This window comes from Leptopilina heterotoma, unplaced genomic scaffold, assembly GCF_015476425.1.
Source record: "Leptopilina heterotoma isolate Lh14 unplaced genomic scaffold, ASM1547642v1 Lhet_21, whole genome shotgun sequence".
Taxonomy (NCBI): Eukaryota; Metazoa; Arthropoda; class Insecta; order Hymenoptera; family Figitidae; genus Leptopilina; species Leptopilina heterotoma.
In genome coordinates this window covers 243891-271834 of record NW_025110925.1, presented here as the reverse complement: position 1 = coordinate 271834, position 27944 = coordinate 243891, and the positions used below count along the sequence as shown (strand labels likewise).

General features: G+C 28.5%; 2 protein-coding genes across 5 annotated transcripts; one reads left to right on the top strand and one right to left on the bottom strand.

Moving 5' to 3' along the window:
* Positions 1-908: 908 nt before the first annotated feature.
* On the bottom strand, positions 909-7701 carry LOC122501498. Of its 3 annotated transcripts, none has more exons than XR_006301572.1 (3): positions 3725-3855; positions 3431-3579; positions 909-1226 (listed from the first exon to the last, which is right to left on the bottom strand). XR_006301572.1 is itself a non-coding variant. In XM_043611007.1 (3 exons), exons 1-3 carry the CDS (start codon positions 3905-3907, stop codon positions 1089-1091), a joined length of 327 nt encoding a protein of 108 aa, XP_043466942.1. In that variant the 5' UTR covers positions 3908-4040; the 3' UTR covers positions 909-1088. The 3 variants fall into 3 exon arrangements, 1 of the variants encoding a protein (XP_043466942.1); XM_043611007.1 differs by lacking the exon at positions 3725-3855 and adding an exon at positions 3868-4040; XR_006301571.1 differs by lacking the exons at positions 3431-3579; positions 3725-3855 and adding an exon at positions 7565-7701.
* LOC122501497 lies at positions 7539-26992 on the top strand. Of its 2 annotated transcripts, none has more exons than XM_043611005.1 (2): positions 7539-7677; positions 24509-26992. In XM_043611005.1, the coding sequence occupies exon 2, from the start codon at positions 24572-24574 to the stop codon at positions 26054-26056; it is 1485 nt and encodes a 494-aa protein (XP_043466940.1). In that variant the 5' UTR covers positions 7539-7677; positions 24509-24571; the 3' UTR covers positions 26057-26992. The 2 variants fall into 2 exon arrangements, with proteins under 2 accessions (XP_043466940.1, XP_043466941.1); XM_043611006.1 differs by having other exon boundaries at positions 7572-7662.
* The last annotated feature ends 952 nt before the right edge of the window (positions 26993-27944 follow it).

Sequence of the window (27944 nt, the reverse complement as noted above, 5' to 3'; positions counted from 1 at the left end):
TATGTCACTAATATAAGTTGAAGTTAAAAAATGTCTACTACATTTTTTAAAACCTGTTTTCAAGTTAACAATAAATTTTATTTTATGAAAAAATTTCTATTATAAAAATTAAAAAATACAAATGTAAAGGGAAACTTCAGTTAAAATAATTAATTGGAATTATTAAATAAGTCTGCACTGTTCCCCTGAATTGATACTCGTATTTATTCTTCATAACTTAAAAACCATAAAAATCTTATCGTCAGAGGATTATGCTGCGAGGACAACATTGTGGCTCCGTATCCTTCAAACCAAGTTAATGGCGATGATCTGATAATTCCAATTTATAAATCATTGCTGTTCAACAGCTTTTCAGCTCCTGGGGCTGAATTGTTAAATTTGTATTTTACTGCAAAAGAAATTCATTGGATTTTTTTTCATTTTTCACTAAGGAGAACAATGGTATTATTAATTTTTTAATAAAGTAAAAAGAAATGTAAAAAAAATTGCAATAAACAAAATATAAAACCAAAATTATCTCAAAATTGACTTTTTTATTTTTAAAAATTGACAAATTTAAATAATTTCGGTGAATTTTGTAAGCCAGGGGGAAGTAACAAAAATCAACTTAAAAATAGATTTGGCTCACTAAATCACTAATTTTTATTAAAAATCGTTGTTATAAGTGTAGAAAGTTAAAATGACAAGAAAATTCACTTACCGTAAACTTTTGTGACCTAAACGGAAAACTGGGAAAAATAATTTTTAAAAATTCTAAAAACGATCAAACTGAATATTACGATTTTGTCATACGAGTATAGATAGGACGTATAGCTTCTAATGGCGCTTGAATGAGGTCTCTCTAAATAAGGAAAGAGGAAACTAAAAAAAAATAAAATAATATTAAAATTATTTTTAAAATAATATAGTTCATTTTTTCAAAATAAAATTTATGATTTATAGTTTTATTACATATTACAATTTTTCTTGAACTTATTTAGCTACTTAGTATAAGTTATCTGAATAATTTCTGCAACTTGAAAAAAAATGACTTTAATCGTTGAATAATTAGATTTACATTAAATGGTAATAGGATACCATTTTAAAACTTAATTATTTTCTTTCTGTTTATATGTTCCGTTGGATCTTTTCAAAAACTTTTGCAAAATAAATGCGTGCTTTGTCTCTTGCTTTATTTTATTTTCTCCACTGGTACTAGCAGCAAAGTCATATAGAAGTATACCAATCTGTAACATATATATATTTTGATCCAATATTGGTGTACTACTGAATGAAAAAACCAAAGACTATATTATATATGTACAAAAATTAATTTCATTGCATTATTTTTCTCGAAAATAGTAAATCAGTATTGAGCCAGTACATCAATTTCTCTATTGGCAATTCTCAAATTCTGTCTTTAATAATGACAATATTTTTACTTCTATTCATAGTTTAATTAGAATTTAATTCTTTCACGGTAAAAACAAAGTCTTATATTAAGTTAGTTACACAGTAAATCATTAGATGTTAAAATAAAACCAAAACGGTGTTTAACATCACGTTAAAGCAACACATTAATCTATCTAGGTTTACATTAACACCAAAAAAGATTAAAAACATCCATTTTGATGTTATTTTCGACTGGAAATGAAATTTCACTTCAAATCAAACACCAAGCCTACTATTTGTCAAAATTCGCTAAATTTAACTTCCCCGGGAAAATAGTGAGTTATTAACTAACTTACTTAGCTAACTAACTTGCTAACCTACTTACTAAATAACTTTCTAACTTACTAACTTATTAACTAACTAACTAACTATCTAATTTTAACTTCATTATTAACTAACTTACTAAGTTACTAGCTAACTTACTAACTAATTTACTAACTAACTTAGCTTTGCTAATTAACTTACTAACTAACATATTTACTTAACTTAGTTACTAACTAACTTACTAACCAACTTAGTTACAAAATACAGGGAGCCTCTTTAGTCCCATAAATTCACAACAAAAGTCACGAAAAGTTGAATAAAATTTCCGAAAAAGTGGGAAAAAAGTCGCATGAAATTTAAAAAAAAACGACAAATAGGAAACACCAAATTGTCAAAATTGTAAAAAAAAAATCACATTTCTCGACAACACATACTTTAATAAAATTCTTGTAAAAATTTCAATTATCTTTATAAATAGTAATAAAATTCTCTGCAAAATTCAATTATCTTCAAAAGTAATAAAATTCTTCGGAGAAATTCAATTATTTTCATAATTTTTTTTTTTAATTCTCCTCAAAATTTCAATTATCTTTATAAGTATCAAAATTCTTCTGCAAAATTCAATTACTTTCAAAAATTTGTTTAAAAATCTGTTGAATATTTAAATTATTTTTATAAATAATAAAATTTAAAAAAATCTGTTTAAAATTTTAATTATCTTTATAAATAATAAAATTCTTTTCTGAAATTTAATTATTTCTAAAAATTTTAATAAAATTCTTGTCAAAATTTCAATTATCTTTATAAATAAAAAAATTCATCCTAGAAATTTTATTATTTTCAAATTTTTTTTTTAAATTTCTTTGTCAAAATTTTATTTATCTTCATAAATAATAAAATTCATCCTGGAAATTTAATTATTTTCAAAAAGGTTCTGATAAAATTCTTTGTAGAATTCAATTATTTTCAAAAGTAAGAAAATTCTTTGCAGAAATTCAAATATTTTCAAAAATTTTTTTTTTAATTCTCCTCAAAATTTTAATTATCTTTGTAAATATTAAAATTCTTCTGCAAAAAATTCAATTACTTACTAATGTTTTATAAATTCCTTACCAATTTTTAACTCGGTTATGTCGAAGACTCGGAGTGATCGATTTCTTCATGTTTTATAATAATTTTTTATAAGTTGTTTAAGTAATTTCAATAATGTTTGAATTTGAATCTTTTGATGAATCTTATTTCCTATGGCATCCCCTCCAAGGGGATGCGTAAGGCATTTTTAGACACTCCTCAAAAAAAAAAAAAAAAAAAAAAAAGTTTGCAAGTTAGTTTAGTAATTTAGTCAGTAAGTTAGTTAGTTATTTGTAAGTTAATTAGTTAGTTAGTAACTAAGTTTGTAAGTTAGCTAGTTAGTTTCCAGGCCATGCTAAAATTAATTGCATTCTGTCTACTTTCACTTACATGTGGAAAGAAGGTGATTCTTGAGATAAAACAAATAAATATATAATATACAATCAACTTTTACACCTGCTTTGAATTTTGTATTAATAATACATTTTTAGAGATTATTACTTTCACAGCATCGCATATATCTATACAGAAAATCTCAGGGATATCCTCTTTATAATATTATTAGAAAAGTTTTTTTTTAATTTCTAAATTTTAGAATTGAAGAATTTGAATTATTTTTTGAAAAATAAAAAAAAATTGTTGTCCCCTTATTGGGTATACTCACTAATATAGCTGCAATTACGGCCATAACACCAATCACGGATTTTCTAAGCACATTGCCATAATAATTTGCACGATAATTTGAATTTCTATCCGAATATAAACCAAATTCTGAAGTGCTTATGACGGTTTGTCTGCTGGTATCACACATTACTTTATAAAGAAAAAAAATGTAATAATCATTTTGTTTTCTATAACAATATTATTAGAAAAGGAACTCAATTAAATTGATCACAATATTTGCAGCATAATAATGAAATTTTGCTATTTTTTTTTCTTTAGCATAAACTTTACTTACAAATAAATTTTTATTATGTTTTACAAAGTATGGAAACTTTTTTTCGATGAATCTTGCTTTATACTGTTTCATGCGATATTTCTGCTTATACTGAGTGCGTATCTTATTCTATATAAGAAGTGTTCATGTTCTGGACTACTTACTGACTTGAGTATGCGTTAAGATAGAAAAGGCGTATACCATTAATTACCAAAGCGAAAATTTTCTATGTGTACATTTGATACTTAATTCAACAAAGATCGAGTTCATCAATTAATTCTCCATTTACAAATATCTAAAAAAAACTGAAATCTTTTAATATTCAGATTCACTCTGAAATTGAAGATATACTCTAAAAGATATTCTATTACATTTATTAACGAATTTCTTTAATTGTCAAATTATTCGAAAACATCAATAACTTCTTTTTTTAAATAAATATTTAATCATTATTAATAATTAAATATAATAATTAAAGATGACCGAGTGATAAAATCATTATTTTATATTATCAGAATATTATTACTGTAATTTCTTCAAAATTTATTTGTATCATTTCAATTCAATTAACATTTTCTAGAATTTTTAACTAAAATTCTTCTTTAACTCAATTATTTTTTTAAAATAATTTTTGAAGAACTTCTTTGAGAATTTTTAAATCCATTTGATTACAATTAAATTTCACGAAATTTCGATTATTCAAAAATTTTGCAATTTAATACCTATACACTGAAAAAAAACAATATATTTTAATCAAACAAAATTATCTTTGAAATACAGTCAACCAAAAATTATTTTTGAATTAAATCTAAATAAAAACTTGAAATAATTTCAAAAAAAAAATTTAATGAAGCATTTACAAAAAAAAATAAATTCTACAGAATTGTTAGTTAATTAAAATTCAATTATTTTTAAGAATTGAGGGCCTGCATACAATAACAACCGCTGCGCTTGGTTGTAGGGGATAATACCAGCCAGACAGTAGTGAGGGCCTCTGCCTGGGCCGTTATCACTATCCCCTACAACCAAGCGCAGCGGTTGTTATTGTATGCAGGCCCTCAATTAACGTTATAATGATTTTAATATTCAATTATTATCTAAAACTTTTACTAAAACTCCATTTTAAATCAATTTTTATTAGAGAATTCTAAACGAGAATTTAATTAATTAAATACAAAATAAAATGAATAATTTATTGAATAATTGAATGTTTCTTAAAATGGAATTCTTATAAAGAATTTTATTCCCTAATTTTTAAATAATTGAATTCTTGTGACGAATTTTAATAAAAATTTTAAGAATAAGTACATTTTTTGAGGAATTCGATTAAAATTGTATTAAAAATAATTGAAATTCTGCGATGAGTTTTATTATATTTAACATTTTAGAGAAAAATCATATTTTGAAAAAATTAATTAGTTGTTTTTAAATTATACAAACATTCTTTTAAGACATTCAATTATTATCGAAAAATTATATTACAATTTTTCATAAAAATTTATACAAAATTAAATTAAGATTGTTCAAAAATTTGATTATTTTTTTTATACTTTTCAAATTTAAAATAATTTTTTATCCTTCCGTATATTGTTAATAAATAATATTTGTTCGATTCAAGGAAGATAAATTAAATGAAACAATAAATTTTCATTTTTTTGACAACGTTTCGATGGACTGGTTCGCCATCATCATCAGGTCACTCATTATAAAATTACATAATGATGATGTAATTTTATAATGAGTGACCTGATGATGATGGCGAACCAGTCTATATCGAAACGTTGTCAAAAAAATGAAAATTTATTGTTTTATTTAATTTATCTTCCTTGAATCGAACAAATATTATTTATTATACTTTTCAAAGATTTTACCAAATTTTAATTCTTTGAAATTTTTCAATTGGATATAATTGAAAAACTATCATCTATATATATATATATATATATATATATGTGTATATATCTTTACAAATATTTTTAAAAGATTAATTTAAGGAATTTTATTATTATAATTTTTTGAAAATAGGAATTATATCTTAATAACTTTTGTAAAAAAACATAAAGAGTTACAATTATTGTAAAACATTGAATTTTTTGTATTTAAATAATTGAATTTTTGAAGAATTTTCGGAAAATTATTAAAAATATATACAGAATGTACAAAAATATGTTTAAAAATTATGCGCAGCAAAAGTTTTTCCTTTTTTTTAAAATGTTCGATTTTCAGAAATAACTATAATTAAGAAACGAATATTTATCAAAAATTTTCTTTCTTCATTTGAATAAAAATTTGATTTAAAAAAATATATATTTATTCGAAATTCAATTAATAATTAAATTAAGGAACCAAATTTAATAATTTTGTTTTTATTGAATTAAATAGAATTTTTTCAAATAATTGAAATTTTAAGAAATATATTTTTTACATTTTTATTAGAGCTGTGCAAAATTCGAACCGAACCGAGTTTAGTTCGGTTTTGGGGCACCGAAATGTCGAATATTCGACATCCGAACTGGGCTAGTTCGAATGTCGGTTTTTCGACATTCGAACTAGGCGAAAAAATTCGAACAGTTCGGTTCGAATTATTTTGCACAGCTCTAATTTTTATTCCTTCATTTGAAGGGAATCTATATATTTTTAAATTGACATTTTTTTCGATAAGAAAAGAATTAACATTTTTTAATAAAATTTACTGCTTGACTTTTTTTTATAAATAAATAAATACAATTTTCTTATTTTCTGTACCGTATGCACCTGTGACTTATTGCGATTGGTTATAGCAGTACATAAAGTTTAGTAATATTTCAAATTTACAGTAGTAGATAAAAGCAAACATATGTAACATTTTAAAAAATTGCATTATTTCAAAAGTCACGTATATATATAAAATTTTCGGTAGAGTTTTTCATTAAGGGGGTACACCACTTATCGACAAAGTAGATCTAATATTTTTTTTAAATATAATGCCTTTTCTTGACAGATTTATAAAATATTATGCCCTATACATTTGGGAAACTAATTTTTTATCATAAATATATTGGATGAATATTTCATTTGTTGTATATTATTAAAAAAATTAATAAACTGATAAAAATATAAATAACTTTTATATATTTCTATCAAAAAATTTATGTAGAATAGCACAGAAACTTTCCTAAAAACTTATTAAATATTTACTTGCAATGTTCGGAATATGGAACTGCAATGTTTATTGATTTAAATGTCCCGATTAAATAAATGTTTAGCGCGAAACTTTCCTGAACATTTATTTAATCGGGACATTTAAATCTTTACTCAATTTTCACTAAACTTTTCAGTTAAATATGCCGAATATTGCAAATAAATATTTAATAAATTTTTAGGAAAGTTTCGGTGCTGTGGGGGGTAATGGCAAACTTATGAATGAGAGAAGGATAGGTATATCTCTTATACTTCTCTAACATACTCTTTCGTTTATATATATATATATATATATATATATATATATATATATATATATATATATATATATATATATATATATGTGCGATTCCAGTTTTGTTTCTATTTTGCAATGACCTTGAATTACCGTACTAATTATTATTAATGACGGTTCGAGGGAAATTTCAACAGATGAGGTGATGATTCACATTGTCAGATAATAAAACCAATTTTCTTAATTATTTTGTCTAAATTTCTTAAATAAACATAAAATTTGACAACTATATTAAATTTCTTTTCGTGAAACTGTTATTAAACTGTGATATATAATAAATATCAGTATTTTCTAACGTCCATTAGGCAAACTGCTCTGTTTCCTTATTGATAAATTTTATTATTTTTTAATCTATACTACGTTTTGTATTAGCCACATCCACTCACCTTCAACATTTTGTGGAAGTTTCACGCAGTTTCTAAATATTAAAGTTTGTGCGATCTATTTATTAAATCCGCAAAAAAATTTTTCACCAAAGCTGAGAGTAAGCAGTATTTACGTAAGTAACTCTAAAGGTACTCTCTCACCTCTACTGCCTGCCTGCCAGCGCAGTCAGGCGCAATGAGAGTAAGGGAGGAAAAACATTTAATTTGAATTTTCTGACTCTCTTCCTCTTATGTGTTACCATGACGACCTGCAGGCAGGCAGGTAGTAGAGCTGTGCGAGCGCCTTTAGATAAAATATTATTGGACTTATCTATACGAGCAATATTCTTAATCTTAATTAAATTTTAAACCGTTAGAACGGTCTTAGACCCTCTCAGGTGAAAAATTAAAAATAGTAATTATTCAATTTTAGAAGTGTTCAAAATGCAATTTAAAGAAAAATGAGTTTAACATTCAAATCTACCATTACTTCTGCAACGAATGTTGAAGGGAAATAAATAATAGTATATGGATAGTCTCGTCGGACGAGGTTTAATAATAGGGCAGTTCCATAGAAAAAGAATGTGGTGGATCACCGTCTTGTCTGTATCCGCCACATTAGGCGACGAAGTCAGCTAAGTAAAAACTAGTATGTTAGGTTTAGAATTTTTTGCTTCCTAGTGGAGGAAGCTTTGTACACCTTTAAGTTAAAAAATTTTAAAAAATGCTTTAAGCAAATTTTCATCTATATAGAATGTGTTATATAAGACACTGAACAAATGCCCAAATGTATGTATGTGTGTGTGGATCCCGTTTACTGGAGTCGCCGTGTCAGTTGCGAGTGTGGGGAATTGCTGTGTGAAATCCCCTTTACCCTCCCACATAGCACAATAGTATGAGGTAAGGTTATGTTGAATACTAATCGTAAGGCACATAAGGTTACACGATATTGCTGTGGTAGACCTAAGGTGAACTAAAAACTTCCGCCATGGAGGTGAGGTTACATGTTAGGGTGTGGTGACTATATATGATAAGGCCATGGTAACCTTACACGTTAAGGTTGAGGTAACGTTACATGTTAAGGTTGAGGTAAGGTTACATGTTAAGGTTGAGGTAACGTTACATGTTAAGGTTGAGGTAAGGTTACATGTCAAGGCTGAGGTAAGGTAATTATTAAGTTGTAAGGTTGAGGTAAGGTTGTGATAAGTTTACCAGTTATAGAAAATATTGAAAAAATAATTAATAAATAAATATTCAATTAAAATGTTAAGTTTGTTGCTCTTCTCTATTTTGGAAACCTGACATGAAGCAGAAAATTTTGAAAACAAATTTGGGGGGACTGGGATTCGAACCTGAGATCGACGCGCATAAACCTATCATTCTAACTAACTGAGCTAAGTAGAGAACTGGCAGAAGAAAAATTAATGTTGCCTTTAAGGTGAACCAAGAAGATGATTAACTCCTTAAAGGCAACATTAATTTTCCTTCTGCCAGTTCTCTACTTAGCTCAGTTAGTTAGAATGATAGGTTTATGCGCGCCGATCCCGGGTTCGAATCCCAGTCCCCCCAAATTTGTTTTCAAAATTTTCTGCTTCATGTCAGGTTTCCAAAATAGAGAAGAGCAACAAACTTAACATTTTAATTGAATATTTATTTATTAATTATTTTTTCAATATTTTCTATAACTGGTAAACTTATCACAACCTTACCTCAACCTTACAACTTGATAATTACCTTACCTCAGCCTTGACATGTAACCTTACCTCAACCTTAACATGTAACGTTACCTCAACCTTAACATGTAACCTTACCTCAACCTTAACATGTAACGTTACCTCAGCCTTAACGTGTAAGGTTACCATGGCCTTATCATATATAGTCACCACACCCTAACATGTAACCTTACCTCCATGGCGGAAGTTTTTAGTTCACCTCAGGTCTACCACAGCAATATCGTGTAACCTTATGAGCCTTACGATTAGTACTCAACATAACCTTACCTCATACTATTGTGCTATGTGGGCTAAAAGGTTGTAGTAGAATGTGTGTGTGTGAATGGACATTATTAACTGTACAGTCGAACGAGTCACATCTCTCTTATATTCGTTGATCAACGAAATATTATAAGTGAATAAAGTCGTTATAATAAATTATATTTTTCTCGTTTATTGAACACGTAAGGTTGTGGGAACCTTTCCAACATTTATTTATTATGTACAAAGTGTGCAATTGCAATCCCACACGAGAACGGTTACAGCGTCCCTCTTGCGGCAGAGATAAGAATTATCACGTAAACTGCGTGTATAATAAGGCCGACGGTAAAGCGATTTAGCAGTTCACGTGATAATTTTCTTATCTCTGCCGCAAGAGGGACGCTGTAACCGTTCTCGCAACTGACACGGCGACTCCAGTGTATATAAGTATCGAGAGATTCGTCGCGAGACCAGAGTATATCTGTGAGTATATCTCTCGCCTATCATTGATTTTTCAATGATAGAATTTTTTGCAGAAGGCTATTTCCTAATAGCTGCTGCATTTTAAAATAATTATAATTTATAAATAATAAATTATTTATTATTTAATGTAGGAAATTATTTGCTGATTGAGAATTTTAATTAAGGAAGATTTCGACTATATCAGCAATTAGTGACATCTATTAGACGTCAATTGAACTCTTTGGTTTAGAGTTAGGTGTTATTCTTAAGATAATTATTCCGATATGGTTGTCGGTAAATAATTATATTTTTGAATTTAATTTTTGATCTGAAAAAATAAGCCGCGTGAACGACTGCACTGTGCATCTGTGAGGACTCGAACCCCAGTTAATAGCTGCCTTTCGCGGGACTAACGCCTACCAATGCACCATGCCAACACAGCCTGGACGTTCACGTTTCTTATAATCTCAGATCAAGCCCATACACTAGTCGAAGAGCTGTATAGTTAATGTAGGAAATTATTTGCTGATTGAGAATTTTAATTAAGGAAGATTTCGACTATATCAGCAATCAAAAATCAATCAAAAATTAAATTCAAAAATATAATTATTTACCGACAACCATATCGGAATAATTATCTTAAGAATAACACCTAACTCTAAACCAAAGAGTTCAATTGACGTCTAATAGATGTCACTAATTGCTGATATAGTCGAAATCTTCCTTAATTAAAATTCTCAATCAGCAAATAATTCCCTACATTAACTATACAGCTCTTCGACTAGTGTATGGGCTTGATCTGAGATTATAAGAAACGTGAACGTCCAGGCTGTGTTGGCATGGTGCATTGGTAGGCGTTAGTCCCGCGAAAGGCAGCTATTAACTGGGGTTCGAGTCCTCACAGATGCACAGTGCAGTCGTTCACGCGGCTTATTTTTTCAGATCAAAAATTAAATTCAAAAATATAATTATTTACCGACAACCATATCGGAATAATTATCTTAAGAATAACACCTAACTCTAAACCAAAGAGTTCAATTGACGTCTAATAGATGTCACTAATTGCTGATATAGTCGAAATCTTCCTTAATTATTTATTATTTACATAAATTATTGAAAATAAATAATTAAACAAATAAATATATTAAACAAAAATTATAAACATTAATTTATTATTATTATTTAATTAAAAAAATTTATTTTAAAAAAAATTTTCTCTTGGTTGCCAATATTGGACCAATATTAACAACCGATGCTTGGCGAACCCGTTACATCCCAAGCACCAGCCCATATTGGTCCAATATTGGGAGCCTTTATTGGACCGATGATCGGTCCAATAAAGGCTCCCAATATTGGACCGATATTGGACCGGTGAGAAATTTTTCACTGGGGACTTAAACTTTCTTGGTCGGCCGAACTCTGGGCCTCGGTTGGCCCGACGGTTAGCAAAACTCTGTGAAACGCAGTTAAATTAACTTAAATTTTCATGGTCGGTTGAACTCTGGTCCTCGGTTGGCAAAACTTTATAAAACAGTTTAAATAACTTAAACTCTCTTGGTCGGCCAAACTCTGGGCCTCAGTTGGCCCAACGGTTGGCAAAACTTTGTCAAATGCAGTTTAATTGACTTATACTTTCTAGGTCGGCCAAAATCTGGGCCACGGTTGGCCCGACTGTTTCAGCTTTAATATATATTTAACGTTATATATTCCCATGTAAGCGTAGCATAGTGGTCAGTGTATAAGTCTTCGGTGCGTTAGGTTAGGGGTTCGATCCCAGCGAGCGTTAGATATTTTCGAAAATGTATGTATGAGATTGTGTTTAATAATAATAGCTAAAGGTTATATCTGATGTTCCCGCTAATAATTACCTGTTAATTGTTTAAATAATTTAGTTTTTAAATAATTTTTTACCTCTGGCAGTTGAAGTTGGCCAAACTTTGAAAATTGTGGTTGGCCCAACTGACGCATCTAAAGTTGTGCCAAAATTTCAGAAAAGTCTATTATTCTGAATTGACTTCACAAAAATATAAAACGCGCATTCAAAAGAATGAGAAAGTACAGCAAATCAGTAGAAATTTCTATTCCTCTGAATTAGCTCACTCTCAAGATTCCACTAGAAAGTGAGGTTAGGTTTCAAAACTTGACTTAAACATTTAACATTTGAAAATTTCTTTCAATAAGAGCATTTTATATTTTATCGTAAGCACTTTGCGCCTTTTAACCATATTTTCACTAGTTTTAATATTTAATTTTAATAGTTTAATAAATTAATTTTTTCGATTTTTGGAAGACGTATATAAAAGGTAAAAGAAAAACACTCTTTTACTTTTTTAAAAAATAGACGACGTTTCGGTGGTCAGGTTCGCCACCATCATCAGGTCACTTTAATAGAAAAAATTTTTTTATAAAAATTAATACAACAAAATTTTTAAAAAATTAAATTTAAACAAAAAATAAAAAACAATTTTTACCTAGTTAAAGTCAACAAAATAAACATCACGTCAATAAATTAAAAACATAAATAAACGCAATACAACAAAAAAAATAAAATATTTAAATTTACAAATCACAAACATATTAAAACGAGTTATTAGTCAAACTGACTGAGCCGGTGACAATTTTCGCGTTATATACAGTCGATGGGGTCAATGACCCGCAATCGAAATATTATGAATTATAACCATTATTTCAATTTATTAAGCAAAGGAAAATAGGAATTACTAAGAAACTGTATATCTTCCTTCTTGTTAATAGTAAAATTATTGCATTTAATATAAATCATCTCAGAAATTAATCGTTTTTTATAAGAAGTTTCATAATCTAAAATTTCTGCATCGTCAAAATTAAAAGAATGATTATATTCAGTTTGATGTTTGTTCACAACGGATTCGAGGTTTTTGTTTTTATGCTCGCTAATTCTTTTTTTCAAAGTACGCTTTGATTCACCAATATATGTTGCAGGGCAACTATTACAATTAAATTTACAAACAATATTATTCCGATCCCACTTTTTCGTCAAGTCCTTTCCTAATTTTATTACAGAGCTTAAGCTTTTTTCCACAATAGGAATAGAAAGTAAATTATATTTTTTTTAAATATTAGATAATTGATAATAAATATTATTAAAAGGAATACAGATTTTAGGTAGTTGTTGATAAATACTAACGACATTGTTAGTTTGTTTTTTATCTATTGTTTTATGAATTAATGTATGTTTTCGTTTTTTAATATTTTTTGTATAAATTCTAAAGGGTAATCGTTGTTTTGCAAAATTTTAAAGATTCGTTTAATGTTTTCATCATGAAAGGACTTGTGAGACAATAAAATTGCTCTATCATATAAATTGTAAACAATGTTTTTCTTTTGTTGAATTGGATGACGTGAAAAATAATTTATCAATCTATTAGAAGAAATGGATTTTTGATACCAATTAGTGATGAGTTGATTGTTATTTTTTATTAATGTCATATCTAGGAAATTTATTTTATTATCCATTTCTAGTTCATGAGTGAATTTTAAATTAATATTAAACGAATTAAAAGTATCAATGAAAAGCTCGACTTGATCTTTATGGACGCACAAAAGTGTGTCGCTTACATATCTATAATAAAATAGAGGAACACAATTGAAATTATTTTTAAGCAAATTCAGACAATCAGTTTCCACGTCATCCATTACAATATCCGCAAAAAATAGAGATATCGGTGACCCCATCGGAGTACCGTAAATTTGTTTATAAATTTTTTCATCAAAAACAAAATAAGTATTATCAAATAAAAATTCAGTACAATTAATAATGTCAACAAAAGGATTTTTACATTTATTATGAATAATATTGTTTTTTCTATCAAGGCTTTGTATAACTAAATCGCATGGAATATTAGTGAAAAGTGAACTAACATCAAAAGAAAGTAAAACAAAATCTTGTGGTACAGTAATATTCCTCAATATTTCTTTTAACTCGAAGCTATTGTTTACATGAGATTTTGGTAAAGGAATTACAGTTTTTAACTCTTCGTATATGATTTTGGCCAAAAGATGAGTTTGACTATTTATTAGCGAAATAATAGGACGAAGAGGTGCATTATCTTTATGAATTTTAGCTGTTTATTTTATGAATAGTTTAGCTGTTGAGCACTGAAATTACAATGAAATTCACACGACCCAAAACATAGCTGCCACTGCGTTTTATTTTAAGACAATAACTACAGGAGCTCTTACAGACAATTAGAAAAATTAGGTTTTTTCAAATTGTTTGTCAAAAGTTCTATTCCTTTTAATGCGCTTCTGAAATTCGATGCTGTTGTTATGTCCCAGAAGGAGACTAGTACTAATTATTTTAATTAGTTGCCTGATTTATTTACGAAACCGACGGTTTCGAACTAAGGGAACAGGCTTAATAAAATAAAAGCTTAAATACTGAATGCTGACACGTTTATTTTCTCAATTACAAAATGAACCTTGATAAGAATCTTTGGAATTGACAACTCGAACTTGGTCCGTCCTTTTGGGTTTCACACTAAATGAGAAACCAATCAGTTAGAATAATAATAGGACCCAAAGATAAGATTTTAGATAAAAGACGAATTTACTTACAATGTATTTTTTGTGTTAGACTTTCTTGAGCGTTGAGCGTTGAGTAACGCTTCCCAAGCGTTAGTTGAACGTTGGATGCGTGTTGTCTGAGCGTTGAGTACGCTTCCCAAGCGTTAATTGAACGTTGGATGAGCGGGTTGGTAGAAACTGGGTAACGTAGAACTTATAAAGGGGTACCCAGGAGTCAAGAATTGGATACAAACAGAACTTATTCGCTCAACAGCACTGACGTAATTTTTTACAAAGACGATGAGTATAATTTCGATGGCGGATCTTGACTGAGAAAAAGGTGACAAATCTGCAATCACCCTAGTTTTTTAACTGTTACCAAGGGTTACAATACAATTATAGGGGTGACCAGCGAGGAAAATTAATTAAATTTTGTTCCTTATGATTCAAAGGCAAGGTATTCACATATAATGACAAAGATATTCTTAGTTTCTTAAATGAGGGTGGTTTACACGTGCCAGTTTTCATGAACAAGACAAAATATATTCATTTAACGAAAAGTCAAAGTTTTGTCCCTTTCTGATAGACATATAAGTACACAATGTTTTACATATAATTTTAAGAAAAGTCACGAGGACATGACACAGTCAATTGAGAATAATAAACACTTCAGATTTTCTCGTTGAACATTCTATGCTTTTGAATTAACTACCTAGAATCGTTAGCAGTCAATTCAAAAGAATAGATCTTTATATTTTTTTCAAGAACTTGCAATACCACAAAACTTTGCGCATTAGGAAAAATAGAAAATCTACCTCCATACAGTATTGATTATAACATTTTTACAACAATATGTCTTTTTTTAAATTATGTAATATACGTTCTCGTAGTAGTTTTTTGCGTCGAATCGAATGGCGCTATCAGTTATTTATGAAAATCAATTTTTCTTCATTTGTTTATAACAAATTGTTAAAAAAAAATTTTTTTTAATTATTAACATCATCAAAAATTATCATTAGACCCCATACCAGGATCCCAATAGTTACTTTTTATATATGCGTTCCTGTGCCCATGGGCATTAATAGGTTAAAAAAGGAAAATAATGTTTATGAAGAAGTTAAAAATATATTGTTAAACTGTTTATAATAATAATATATACGAATATAAATAATTAATAAATGTATTAGGGGCGAGCAGTAAAGGTCATATCATCTTTTAAAATACACTGATATAGGCGCTGCTTTGTTAGCGCAACGCACAAAAACTCGTAGCGCAAACTTGAAAATTTTTTTTCTAAAAACATCAAAAATCACTTTTTTAAAAATTTAACCACTTATTAAGGAAGGTTCAAATTTTGAGAAAATAATTTTTCTAGAAAATTCCTTGATGTCCTTAGCTTTTTTTTAACAATAAAAAATTATTGTTTAAACAAATTATTGAAAAATTAATTTTTCTTAACTTTTTTTTAATATTATAAAAAATTGACATTTTCTCTACAATTTTGAATAAATCAAACACGAAATTAAATCAAACTATAGTATTTACTCAATAAACTCAATCACTCAGACAAACTAAAATTAATAATTTAAATAAAAGATATTGGGAAAGGATGTGTCTTCCTTCAGCTCAGCTCGGAAACTGGAATGGCCCTAGTTCGCCTGCACCTGCACTCAGCACTGCTCCCCTCTCTCGGTCGGTCCTATGGTCAAACCTGCAAATCCTCAAACTTGTCCAAAATTCGCAATTGGCGACTCATCGAAAACCGGCAATATTTAAATTCGATACACGACTTAACCTCACAAAATAGAAATATTAAACAGTTTAAATAAAATGAATTAAGTAACGAACTCTTTGTCACAAATTTTATACCAATCTGTCGAGAAAACAACAATTGTAAGTCACTGGGACTTAACGTCAATACGACGCCGATCTTCATCGCTCCTCGCCCTGACATGGCACACAACTTATAAATTTTTAATTTTAAAGTTACGGAGTAATGCGCTTTACAACAACCCCTGCCGGAAGAATGGACTGAAAAAGTACTGAAATTGTACTGGCCTCCAGTACAATTTCAGTCCGTTTTTTTTAAATGTTTCGGTAGACATTTTTAAAGTCCTTTAACATAGTTTTAAATGTAGGTTATGTCCACAAACCGGGGCGCATGATTATTCCTCAAATTTCAATTTCCTAATGTTCAAAACATCGAAATTATTATCATCGAAACATCATTTCGCATAATTTTCAGTTTTCGAAATTTCATTCAACATAATTTTTAATTTATCGATTTATTCTTTATCCTATTATTTAAATAGTCGAATTGTTTTTTAATATAATTTTTAATATGTCGAAAATTTTTTTGACATACATTTTGTTTTTCCGAATGACTATTTGTCATAATTATTAATATCCTCCGAATTGCCATTTGACATAATTTTCAAACCTTCGAAATATTATATTACATAACTTATATTTATCGAAATTTTATTTGTCATAATGTTCATTTACTCGAATTATCAAGTGACATAAAGCTAATTTACTCGAATTCTCATGTGACATAACCTTTAAATCTTCGAAATGTCATATTTAAGAAATTTCATTTATCGAAATTTTATTTGTCATAATGTTCATTACTCGAATTATCAAGTGACATAAAACGCATTTACTCAAATTCTCATGAGACATAACCTTTAAATCTACGAAATGTCATATTTCAGAAATTTTAATTTTTAGAAATTTTATTTGTCATAATTTTCATTTATTCGAATAACCATTTAACATAAAATTTATTTGTCCGAAATTCCATTTGACATAATTTTCAAACATCCGAATTACTTTTTAACCTATAATGCAAGTCACAGAAAGTTCATTTGTCCTAAAAATAACAATAGAAATGAGAAAAATATTTGAAAATTTCATTGTTATTTTTAGGACAAATGAACTTTCTGTGACTTGCATTATAGGTTAAAAAGTAATTCGGATGTTTAAAAATTATGTCAAATGGAATTTCGGACAAATAAATTTTATGTTAAATGGTTATTCGAATAAATGAAAATTATGACAAATAAAATTTCTATAAATTAAAATTTCTGAAATATGACATTTCGTAGATTTAAAGGTTATGTCTCATGAGAATTCGCCCGGTAAAAAGGCTTGCATTAAAAAGTATTGAAAAAATTGAATTCCTTTTAATTCCTTTTTTGTCCTGAGTTTCGAATTCCCAATAAAAGTATACAAATAAAAGATTTTTAATTCCCTTTAATATCGTCACATAAACGTTGACCAAGGGGACCAATGTATAAGAAAGGAATTAAAAAGCACATAATTTTAGGTTAGGTGTATTAAGGTATTCAATTTTAAATATAGGTATTTATGGAAAATGTGATGCTCAGGAAGTCAATTTTTTATGAGTAAGTGAAATAAAGGAAAGTAATAATTAAAATTAAATAAAGTTTTAATAAAAGTTTTACATTATACGTGATTTACATAAAAATCACACAGCACCAAAAATTTCTTGAAACTTAACAGGAAATCGCTCAGTTTATATTAGCAGACGAAAATTTAATAATTGGGTGAATATTGCATGCAACATTGATACAATATTGCCTGAACATGTCAAGTTATTATTTACAGTAAAATTTTTGCTCAAGTTTGATATTCAATATTTCCTTATTATACGGACATTTAAATAACCTCACATTCTCCATGACTTTTACCACGCAAGATTTATAACCTCACTGGGCGAGATCCTGTCTAGTTTAGAGAAATTCTCGGTGCTATGTGGGATTTTATTTGCACTTTGGTAATTTGCACCCGATTATATGCACGTGGACAGTCGCAGTTGACGCCATTTATCACCGCAGTTACAAAGTCAAGCACATTACAACTGTCAATGAACAGAGCCATTTTCTTTTCTTTTTTCATTCTTTTCTCAAGCAACTTGGATTTTGATTGGTCAATTTTTGTTTTGTCACCAGCAAGCATTTGATTTACAAGGAATTAAAAGGCATTAGATAGATCACAAATTTATTCCACTTTAAGTGATTAAAATGTATTCATTCTAATATTGTAAACTTTGGGCATTGAAAAGCCCTGCTAAAAATAAAATCAGAAATAAAGAGAGAACGTCAGAAATTTTGATGTTTTGTGACTACTTTGACGATTCCTGAAGCTTTTGGTTAATTCTGACTAAAGAATTTTTTATGCTCCTGTTGAATCCTGATGTTTATGGATTGTGATTATTGAGCATTGAAATCTTTTTTTTTATTTACAGCCCCTCACCGAAATATAGCCGGTAAATGTAAAGTACCGTTAAAACTTGAAATTTGTGCGTAGCCCTTTTTTCACAATAGAATTGCGGGTCTATTGTTACGAGGTTCGGGTCTCTAACCTAATTTTTATTGCTCAAAAGTTTTGCAATTTTAAAATTTCAAGTGAAATGAATATAAATTCAAAATCTAGAAATCTCCACAATTACAAATATCTAAAATTTATTATAAAAAACATTTTTTTAAGGAAACTGTAACGTATCTCGAAAACCGTAATTGTTAAATAAAAAAGGATATCATTTTTGAATTCAAGTTCTAAAAGATATACTGCATGCATAATAAGAGCATATTGTTAGATGAATTCTAAATCGATGAAAAACAAGTATAATGTTTAAATAAATATGAATATAAACAAATAAAAAGATTTCCCTTGAATTTCATGACGGTCAGTTGACCTTTTTCCAGGTAAAAAATGGTGTCGACTTTGTATAAAAAACCTCTGACTACTTTTGAAGCTTTCTGATTAAACATGACTCAAGCCTGACGTTCTGTGGCTGCAATCGTAACAAATGCAGCCTAAAAACGTCAGAGATTCTGACTAAATTTCTGTCGTTTTGTGATTTTATTTTTAGTAGGGAGGATTCATTTTATAGTAGAATTTGACTTAATAGAAGTATTAAATTTAGCGGACAAAAAAGGAATTCAGAAGTATTTAAAATTTTCGTCTTTTTATTGATGATGAAATAATTTTTAATACCTTTTTATTCAAGTCTTCTTACCGGGCGAGTAAATGCGTTTTATGTCACTTGATAATTCGAGTAATGGACATTATGACAAATAAAATTTCGATAAATGAAATTTCTTAAATATGACATTTCGAAGATTTGAAGGATATGTCACATGAGAATTCGAGTAAATGCCCTGTTTAAAAAAATTATTAAAATGGATATGATTTGATAGAATTTTCTTCCTTCACTCCTTGAAATTCGAATCCAATTTAATCAAATATTGAAAATCCAATCCACTTCTATCCAAAGTAGAAAATTAAATCCATTCCTATCATAAGTTTTGATGTATTATCTATCAAAGTTAATAATATACTAAAATTCAATATTTTACTATCAAGAGTTTGGATACGAATTCTATCAAATTCTATGAGTCGAAAAATCTTATAATTTTCTATCCATGAGTTTTGATTGAATACCTATCAAATTCTTTCCAAATGAAAATCTAATATTTCTCTATCCAAGATTTGGATATAAATTCTATCAAATTCTATGAGTCGGAAATTCTTATAGTTTGCTATCCATGAGTTTTGATTGAATATCTATCAAATTCTTTCCAAATGAAAATCTAATATTTCTCTATCCAAGATTTGGATATAAATTGTATCAAATTCTATGAGTCGAAAAGTCTTCTATTTTTCTATCCATTAGTTTTGATTGAATATCTATCAAATTCTTTCCAAATGAAAATCTAATATTTCTCTATCGAAGATTTGGATACAAATTCTATCAAATTCTATGAGTCAGAAATTCTTATAGTTTGCTATCCATGAGTTTTGATTGAATATCTATCAAATTCTTTCCACATGAAAATCCATTATTTCTCTATCAAAAGGTTTGAATACAAATTCTATCAAATTTTATGATTATTACCCGAATGTCATTTTTCCGAAATGTCATTTTACCGAACTGCACTTTTGCGAATAGTCATTTTTGCGAAAAGTCATTTTTACGAATTGCCATTTTTTCGAATTGTCATTTTTGAGAAATGTCATTTTTGCGAATTGTCACTTTTGCGAATCGCCATTTTTACGAATCGCCAATATTATGAATTGTCATTTTTGCGAATTGTCATTTTTGAGAAATGTCATTTTTGAGAAATGTCATTTTTGCGAATTGTCACTTTTGCGAATCGCCATTTTTACGAATCGCCAATATTATGAATTGTCATTTTTGCGAAAAGTCATTTTTACGAATTGTCATTTTTGCGAAAAGCTATTTTTGCGAATTGTCATTTCTGCGAATCGCCATTTTTACGAATTGTCAATTTTCCGAAAAGTCATTTTTGCGAAAATTCCTATAGTAAATCTGCTTGTATGCATATATAGATTCACTATAGGAATTTTCGCAAGAATGACTTTTCGGAAATTTGACAATTCGTAAAAATGTCGATTCGCAAAAGTGACAATTCGCAAAAATGACATTTTTCGAAAATGTCTTTTCGTAAAAATGACTTTTCGGAAAATTGACAAATCGTAAAAATGGCGATTCGCAAAAATGACTTTTCGGAAAATTGACAATTCGTAAAAATAACGATTCGCAAAAATGAAAATTCGCAAAAATAGCTTTTCGAAAAACTGACAATTCGCAAAAGTGACATTTCGCAAAATTGGCTTTTCGCAAAAATAAGTATTCGCAAAAGTGCAGTTCGATAAAATGACATTTCGGAAAAATGACATTAGGGGAATAATCATGCGCCCCTTTATTGTTTTGTTGTGAACTACAGATTTTCATAAAAGTTTTAACATTTTAGAAAATCAACGAAATTTTTTTAACACAGTTGAGCTGTGTTTTTTATTTTTTTATTTCGTTTGATGTTATTTTTTGCAAATATTTGCAAAAAATTACAAAGCGGTCAAATGACATTTGAGCAAAAATTTATTAAATATTTAATTAATATTTTTAACATAATAGCATATATTGCAAATCTCTATAAATATTTTAATTTCTGCTTGTATTTTTATAGGTACTTACAAAAATTATAATATTTTACATAAACTTACGTTTTTCAAAGTTGCAGTTTATATAGACAGGTCGAAAAATATTTCTCACGTCGATTCGATAGCCGCGGTCGTTAAGCGTTTAGATAGATAGGTCATAGGTGCGGGGTTCGATTCCCATAGGGTACAAATTTTAATTTAATTCTTCCAGTTTAATTAAAATGCTTGTATGTTTGGAGTGTGCTAAGAATATAATGTTATTAATGGTCATAAGAATCTTTTATTATTTTTTCCACAAATATTTTTTTTCAAAGCGTATGTTTTCAATTGTAACCACCTTGGATACAATAGGAAAGAACTTTCTGTCATTTTTCGATATAGGATTTGATAGAATTTAAATCAAAAAATCTTATTGGATTGGAAACAATTTTTAATAATCAATTTTGATAGAATTTGATAGGACTTTCTTTGAAATCAGTGGGACAACATGGGACAATTTTCGGATAGAAAAAGTATTGATTTGGATAGACTTTCTATTAAAAGTATGTGATAGAAACTGATTGTAATTTTTGAAAATTTTGGATTCAGAAACAGGATTGAAATGGAAAGAAATTTTTTTCTATCCATTTCTATCAAATTTTTTAAACAGGGTGCGCATTATGTCACTTGATAATTCGAGTAAATGAACATTATGATAAATAAAATTTTGATAAATGAAAGTTATGTAATTATAATATTTCGAAGGTTTGAAAATTATGTCAAATGGCAATTCGGAGGATTAATAATTATGACAAATAGTCATTCGGAAAAACAAAATGTATGTCAAAAAAATTTTCGACATATTAAAAATTATATTAAAAAGCAATTCGACTATTTAAATAATAGGATAAAGAATAAATCGATAAATTAAAAATTATGTTGAATGAAATTTCGAAAACTGAAAATTATGCGAAATGATGTTTCCATAATAAGAATTTCGATGTTTTGAACATTAGGAAATTGAAATTTGAGGAATAATCATGCGCCCCCAACAAACCATTGTTAACAGTTTGGAAGTGAAAATAAAAAAAGGTTACCATAATTTTCAAAGAAATTCCCGTTAAATTTTATAATTATATTGCAACTCCTGCTTTAACAATAGACCCGAAAGCCTATTGTTGTATGGGATTATAATTTTATGGCTTAAAAAGTTTACAATTTAAATAATTTAATTTTCAAAACAAAAAAATTTTAATCTGTGATGTTTCATGATTACAAATATCTAAAATTCATTATAAAAAATGTTTAATTTAAAAAGTTATAAACTATCTCGCAAACTCTTATTGTTACTTAAAAACGGATATTATTTTTGAATTTAGATTAACATGAATATTTAGCATATACCTACATAATAATTACTTGTAAAGAATCTGAGTTCATGAAAAACAAATATAATGTTAAAATATAAATAAAAATTATTTTTAACATTAACAAAGAAATATTCGTCCTTCAACTTAATGACGGTCAGGCCATAAACATCACCGATAGCGACCCTTTTGCAGGTAATTTTTCCCAGTACAATTTCAGTGCTGAAACGCAGCAAATTTTCATTGAAATAGCACTGAGCTCTCAGTACTAATTCCCCAGTACAATTTCAGTCCATTCTTTCGGCAGGGACACCAAATAGAGAATGAAATTAAATAGCCGTGTAGCCACGAACGCGTCGCTGCACTCGCGCTTCGGTTTCGTTTTCACAAGCTTGTTGGCCAAAAGACTAAATTGCCATTTCGCTAAATTAAAATTTTACACAGTAAGAGGTTAGGTTCGAAACACTCAGTCGGTAAAACAGTTTTGCTGTGCGTGGTTTAGCAAAATGGCAATTTAGCCTTTTGGCCACTAAGCACAAGTTGAGTCCCAGGCGTACTATTATTTTTACATTCTACACTTATCCGCGCGGGGTAAGTTAGACGCTGCCGGTATTGCAGAGCGCCTTATTATCTATAGTCACCAGCACTTCGGGTCTTTAATTCAAAATGTCCGCTGCCAGTATTTTGACAGTACCAAAACAACAATTAATTTCTTCCTGGTGCTCTGGACTATTCTGGAATCACATCCCTATAGAAATCCGAAATCTCGTGAAGATGACCCCGTTGCATCAGTCATTTTGATTTTCTATATTTTTCTGGAACATGTAATAAAAAAGACACAACTAAAAATGGCTACCGCAACGGGGTCAACACCAGTTGGCGTATCACAGTTCTGCAGTTCCCCTGATGACTTCGACTAATGACGACGTTGACGGACTGTAGTGGATTTCCAATGAAAATTTTCTCGATGACTATGAATATAATAAAATACGAACGGCAGAATTCTTTTTTAAGTTTTGTTATATATTGTTGATCTGACGAGCTGGCAAGTCATTAATACGGGCACAAATAGGACCATTAATAGGGGCACTAATGCTGTTTCAAATTTGCGGTCACTTGAATGGTCGTTTAAAGAGCCACTAATATGCCCATATTAGGGGTCATATTTACGGTCGTCTTTGTGGTCATTAATTTTTAATAGAGACTTATGACAAGTGTAGATTCATACTTTCATAGGCAACATATAATTAAAGGAATAAAATTTATCATTCGGTATTTATATATTTATCCAAGGTGTTAGACGAAGTTAACACCATGATCTTGTTTTTTTTAAGTTCATTAATAATTTAGAAATTATTCATTAATTTCGAAAATAACTTTTAGAAAAAGCAGGTTTCTATATTAGAAAAATTGTACTGTCAGTACATGAAATTCAGAAGCTTAAATGAGAAGTTGATTCAGAGAGATTTTAAATTCAGAGAGATTTTTACCTTGGATAAATTCCAATACCGAATGACAAATTCCTTTGCTTTAATTTTGCATTTATCATTACATACAAATTTTAACCATACGCATTTTAAAAGAGCGATAAATTTTACATCGTAAATAGTTTATGCTAACTTTTTTAAGTGCTGTATTTATGGTTTCAGAATATCATCAATAATCATTTCGAATTGCATTAATACTTGAGGAAATTGTGTCATTGAAAAAAAATGATTACAATATTAATTATCAGCTTAGTAGCTTCTCTAATCAATTGCGAAAATTGTGATTTGAGTACTAATGAAATAATGGAATTAGTAAACTATTTTAATAATGTTGCTATGGACTATAAGAAAGATTTTGATGACAGTCGGAATGTTGCAATTTGCATAGGCATGGCAAGATCTGGCAAAAGTACACTAATTAATTACTTGATGGGAAATAACTTGAAGATGTTCAAAAAAAGTACATATGCTTCTAAGGAAATAGTAAAAGAAGACCAATCTCCAGGACCAGAAATTGGTTCTGGATCAGAATCAAAAACTATAGAAGTCTCAAAATGGGCTTCAACTAAAATACCTAATTTGGATATTTGGGATACTCCCGGATTTGGAGACAACCGAGGTCAAATGCAAGACATAAAAAATGCTTTTAATATTTATCGATTAATGCATAGTGTTAAATCAGTAAAGTTTATTTTAGTTGTTGATTTTGCTCATATAATAGGAGATGACACTAAGCAATTGACAGACTTTTTAAATTATCTTGAAAACTTATTTGGAAAAATGTTTATAAATACTTTTCGAAGCATGGCAATAATAATTTCAAAAGCACCTTTTAGAATATACGGGGAACAAGTAGATCTTGATTTTATAAACCATCATTTACAACGGAAGAGTTTATCATCAATAAAAATGAATCCTATTTCAAGACAGTTTATAAACTACATAATAACTAACCAGAATCAAGTTGGTATCTTCCGGCAAGTTAACACACCTACAGAGATTCAAAACATTGATTATAATATTGTAGATGCTATTAAAAGTTCTCATTTGACAATTGATTATTCTTTCGAGGATATATTACCAACTATTTCACCTTCCTCAAAAAATTGCCTTTTAAAAACTCGAAGTAACCTGCAGTCAATGAATCAAATCAGTATATTAGAGACGTTTTTGGTACAATTTGTAGAAGAATTTGCACAAATTAGAATTAATACTACAGAAGCGGTTGCAACAAATAAATCCGAAGGAATAGGAACTGAAAAGGATTTAAACAGAATTAGTGAAATTCTACATGAAGCACTTGAACCCGGAATAAATTATGACAGAAAGATACGAATTCTTAAAGAAATCGATGATAAGATTAGAGAAAAGATTGAGGAATTAAATTTATTACAAAATTTTAAATTTATGATATTTTTTGATCAGTGCTTAGGGATAAGATTTAGGAAAGATTATGAAATCGCTTTAGAGGCTATGTTATACAGATTAAATTTTCATATAGATCTAAAACATAATGATTATTATGAAAAATTACAGGCAGAAGAGTTAAGAATACATGAACAAAAAATGGAAAAAATACGCACAAACTATAATGAAACTATAACCAAATTAATAGCTGAATACAATAAGACAATAGAAGAATATAAGAAGAACGGAGTCGAAGAAAAAGGCTTTGTGGCTACATTTTTCGAAGATATTTTCCTAGGGTAAGTGTGGGTATTTCTGCGAATTTTTAGTGTAGGTTAAATTTGAGAAGCTCGTCTAAGTTTACGAAAAAATGAAATGCAGTTTTTTCAATTACAAATTAAAGGTCAATTATTATATTTTCGTTAATTATTTGTATTTAAAAAAGTTAATTAAAAACTAAAAATACCAATTATTGTGCGAGTATTATTGCAGAAAATCAGGTGTCGTATACCGCGCTGGTTGTCAAAAAAGAGGTTATGTTTAGTATGCGTTGCGCAGTAAACGTATTTAAAAATCGCAATAATACTAACATGCAGTAAAAATTCTGCTACTAATATAGTTTTAAGTATTATTAATTGAAAATCAATGAAAGATGGGTAAATTAATATATTTTTCAAATAATAAAGTATACTGCTTTCATTAGTAACACTGAAACATGTATACTATAGTGAATATTGGAAATATCAACGGTTTTTAATATGTATTCATGACTGTCATATTTGATAATTTCACAGAATTCTGTCATAATATATTTCAAATTTAAATAAATAAATTAATAATTGTCGGAATATAAATTTTTATGAGCTATTCTATCAAGTGAGATTCACAATAATTTTTGTAATTATTTTGAAAAAATTAGGCGTATATTTCAAAATGAAAATAATAATTTTTTAAAAATCGCAATAATTATGTCACTCGCAGGAATACCAACACTTACCCTATTTTTAAATTGAAATATAAAAGCAAAAAACTGTGGCGGTAGGCTTAAAGTTCGCCTTTGCCCACGTTGAAATCGGGCTTTAGTTTTTGTTCCCCCTCTCGTGAGTATGAGAATGCGAGCTGGAGAGTGCATGAGTTGAGCGACGACGGACACTTGAGATCCGTACTCGAAAAGAAATACATGTAAAGTTGGGTGGTCAGCCAGATGGCAATTTATTAAATAAATATTGTTAAAAGTTATTGATGCCTTATTTAATTTTATTTGGTAAATGGGAAAACGCCAACCTAAATTTCCCACAAAACCTTAAATGGAATTTTTTTCATAAAATACATATATTGAACTATAATTGGTGTGAGTTCCAATTATAAATATTAATAATTTTTATAAATAGGTATTAATAATTTAAATGTCAGGAATTTTTTTTAATAAGAAATCTTACTTCCCCTCTTCTATAAGGTGGGTAGGATTTTTTTATAAACAGTCTTATGGAAACAAGTGTAATTAATCGATAAAGTAAAAATTGTCCGAGTAATTTCATTTGTTAATGACAAAAAACATACACTTTTTTAACGTCCGTTTGTTATGCAATTAAACCAAAAAATCAAATTTCCATTTAAGTGGAGTGAATATTCATTCCTCGATAATTCGAATTTGTAATGCTAAATTTAACTGTAATTTTTAATAGCTGCTCTGCATACGGTCAATACATCAATAAAAAAATTTAAAAAATTTTTTTGCACTTCTTATTGTTTATTTATAGGTAACTATTGTCAATATATGTACGCTAACTATAAAACACACATACAGTAGGATCTTTCAATAGTGCAGTTCTGAACAGTGCAGTCATTAGTGAGTTGAGTAGACAAGGGGTTTCGGGGGGTAAAGGGAAAGGGAATCTGTGACGTCAAATACAGTGCCGTCGCTCATTTAATTATTTATTATCATTTAGTGGTGCCCGGTATTTAGTAGTGGGGGACCCTTAATTTTCTTGACACGGACCTGAATGTTTTAGTTTTTGCTTGCTTCGAATAGTGCACAATATTCCCGACGACTGCACTATTGAAAGATCCTACTGTATAGAGTATTGTTTTTTGTATTTAATGTATTTCTCCGGCAAATCGATTTTCTATAGAATTTTTTGAAATTCTGGGAAAATGCTCCTTTTTATATGCTTTATGTGTGATAAAAAAC

Bases quoted from the DNA above. Each gene is read 5' to 3' on its own strand.
- LOC122501498 (XM_043611007.1), bottom strand. From the start codon at position 3,907: ATGGTATACGCCTTTTCTATCTTAACGCATACTCAAGTCA. The intron at 3,580-3,867 runs GTAAGTAGTCCA...TTCTTTATAAAG, and splicing joins CTTAACGCATACTCAAGTCA to TAATGTGTGATACCAGCAGA. The intron at 1,227-3,430 runs GTGAGTATACCC...TATATGTTACAG, and splicing joins CCGTAATTGCAGCTATATTA to ATTGGTATACTTCTATATGA.
- LOC122501497 (XM_043611005.1), top strand. From the start codon at position 24,572: ATGATTACAATATTAATTATCAGCTTAGTAGCTTCTCTAATCAATTGC.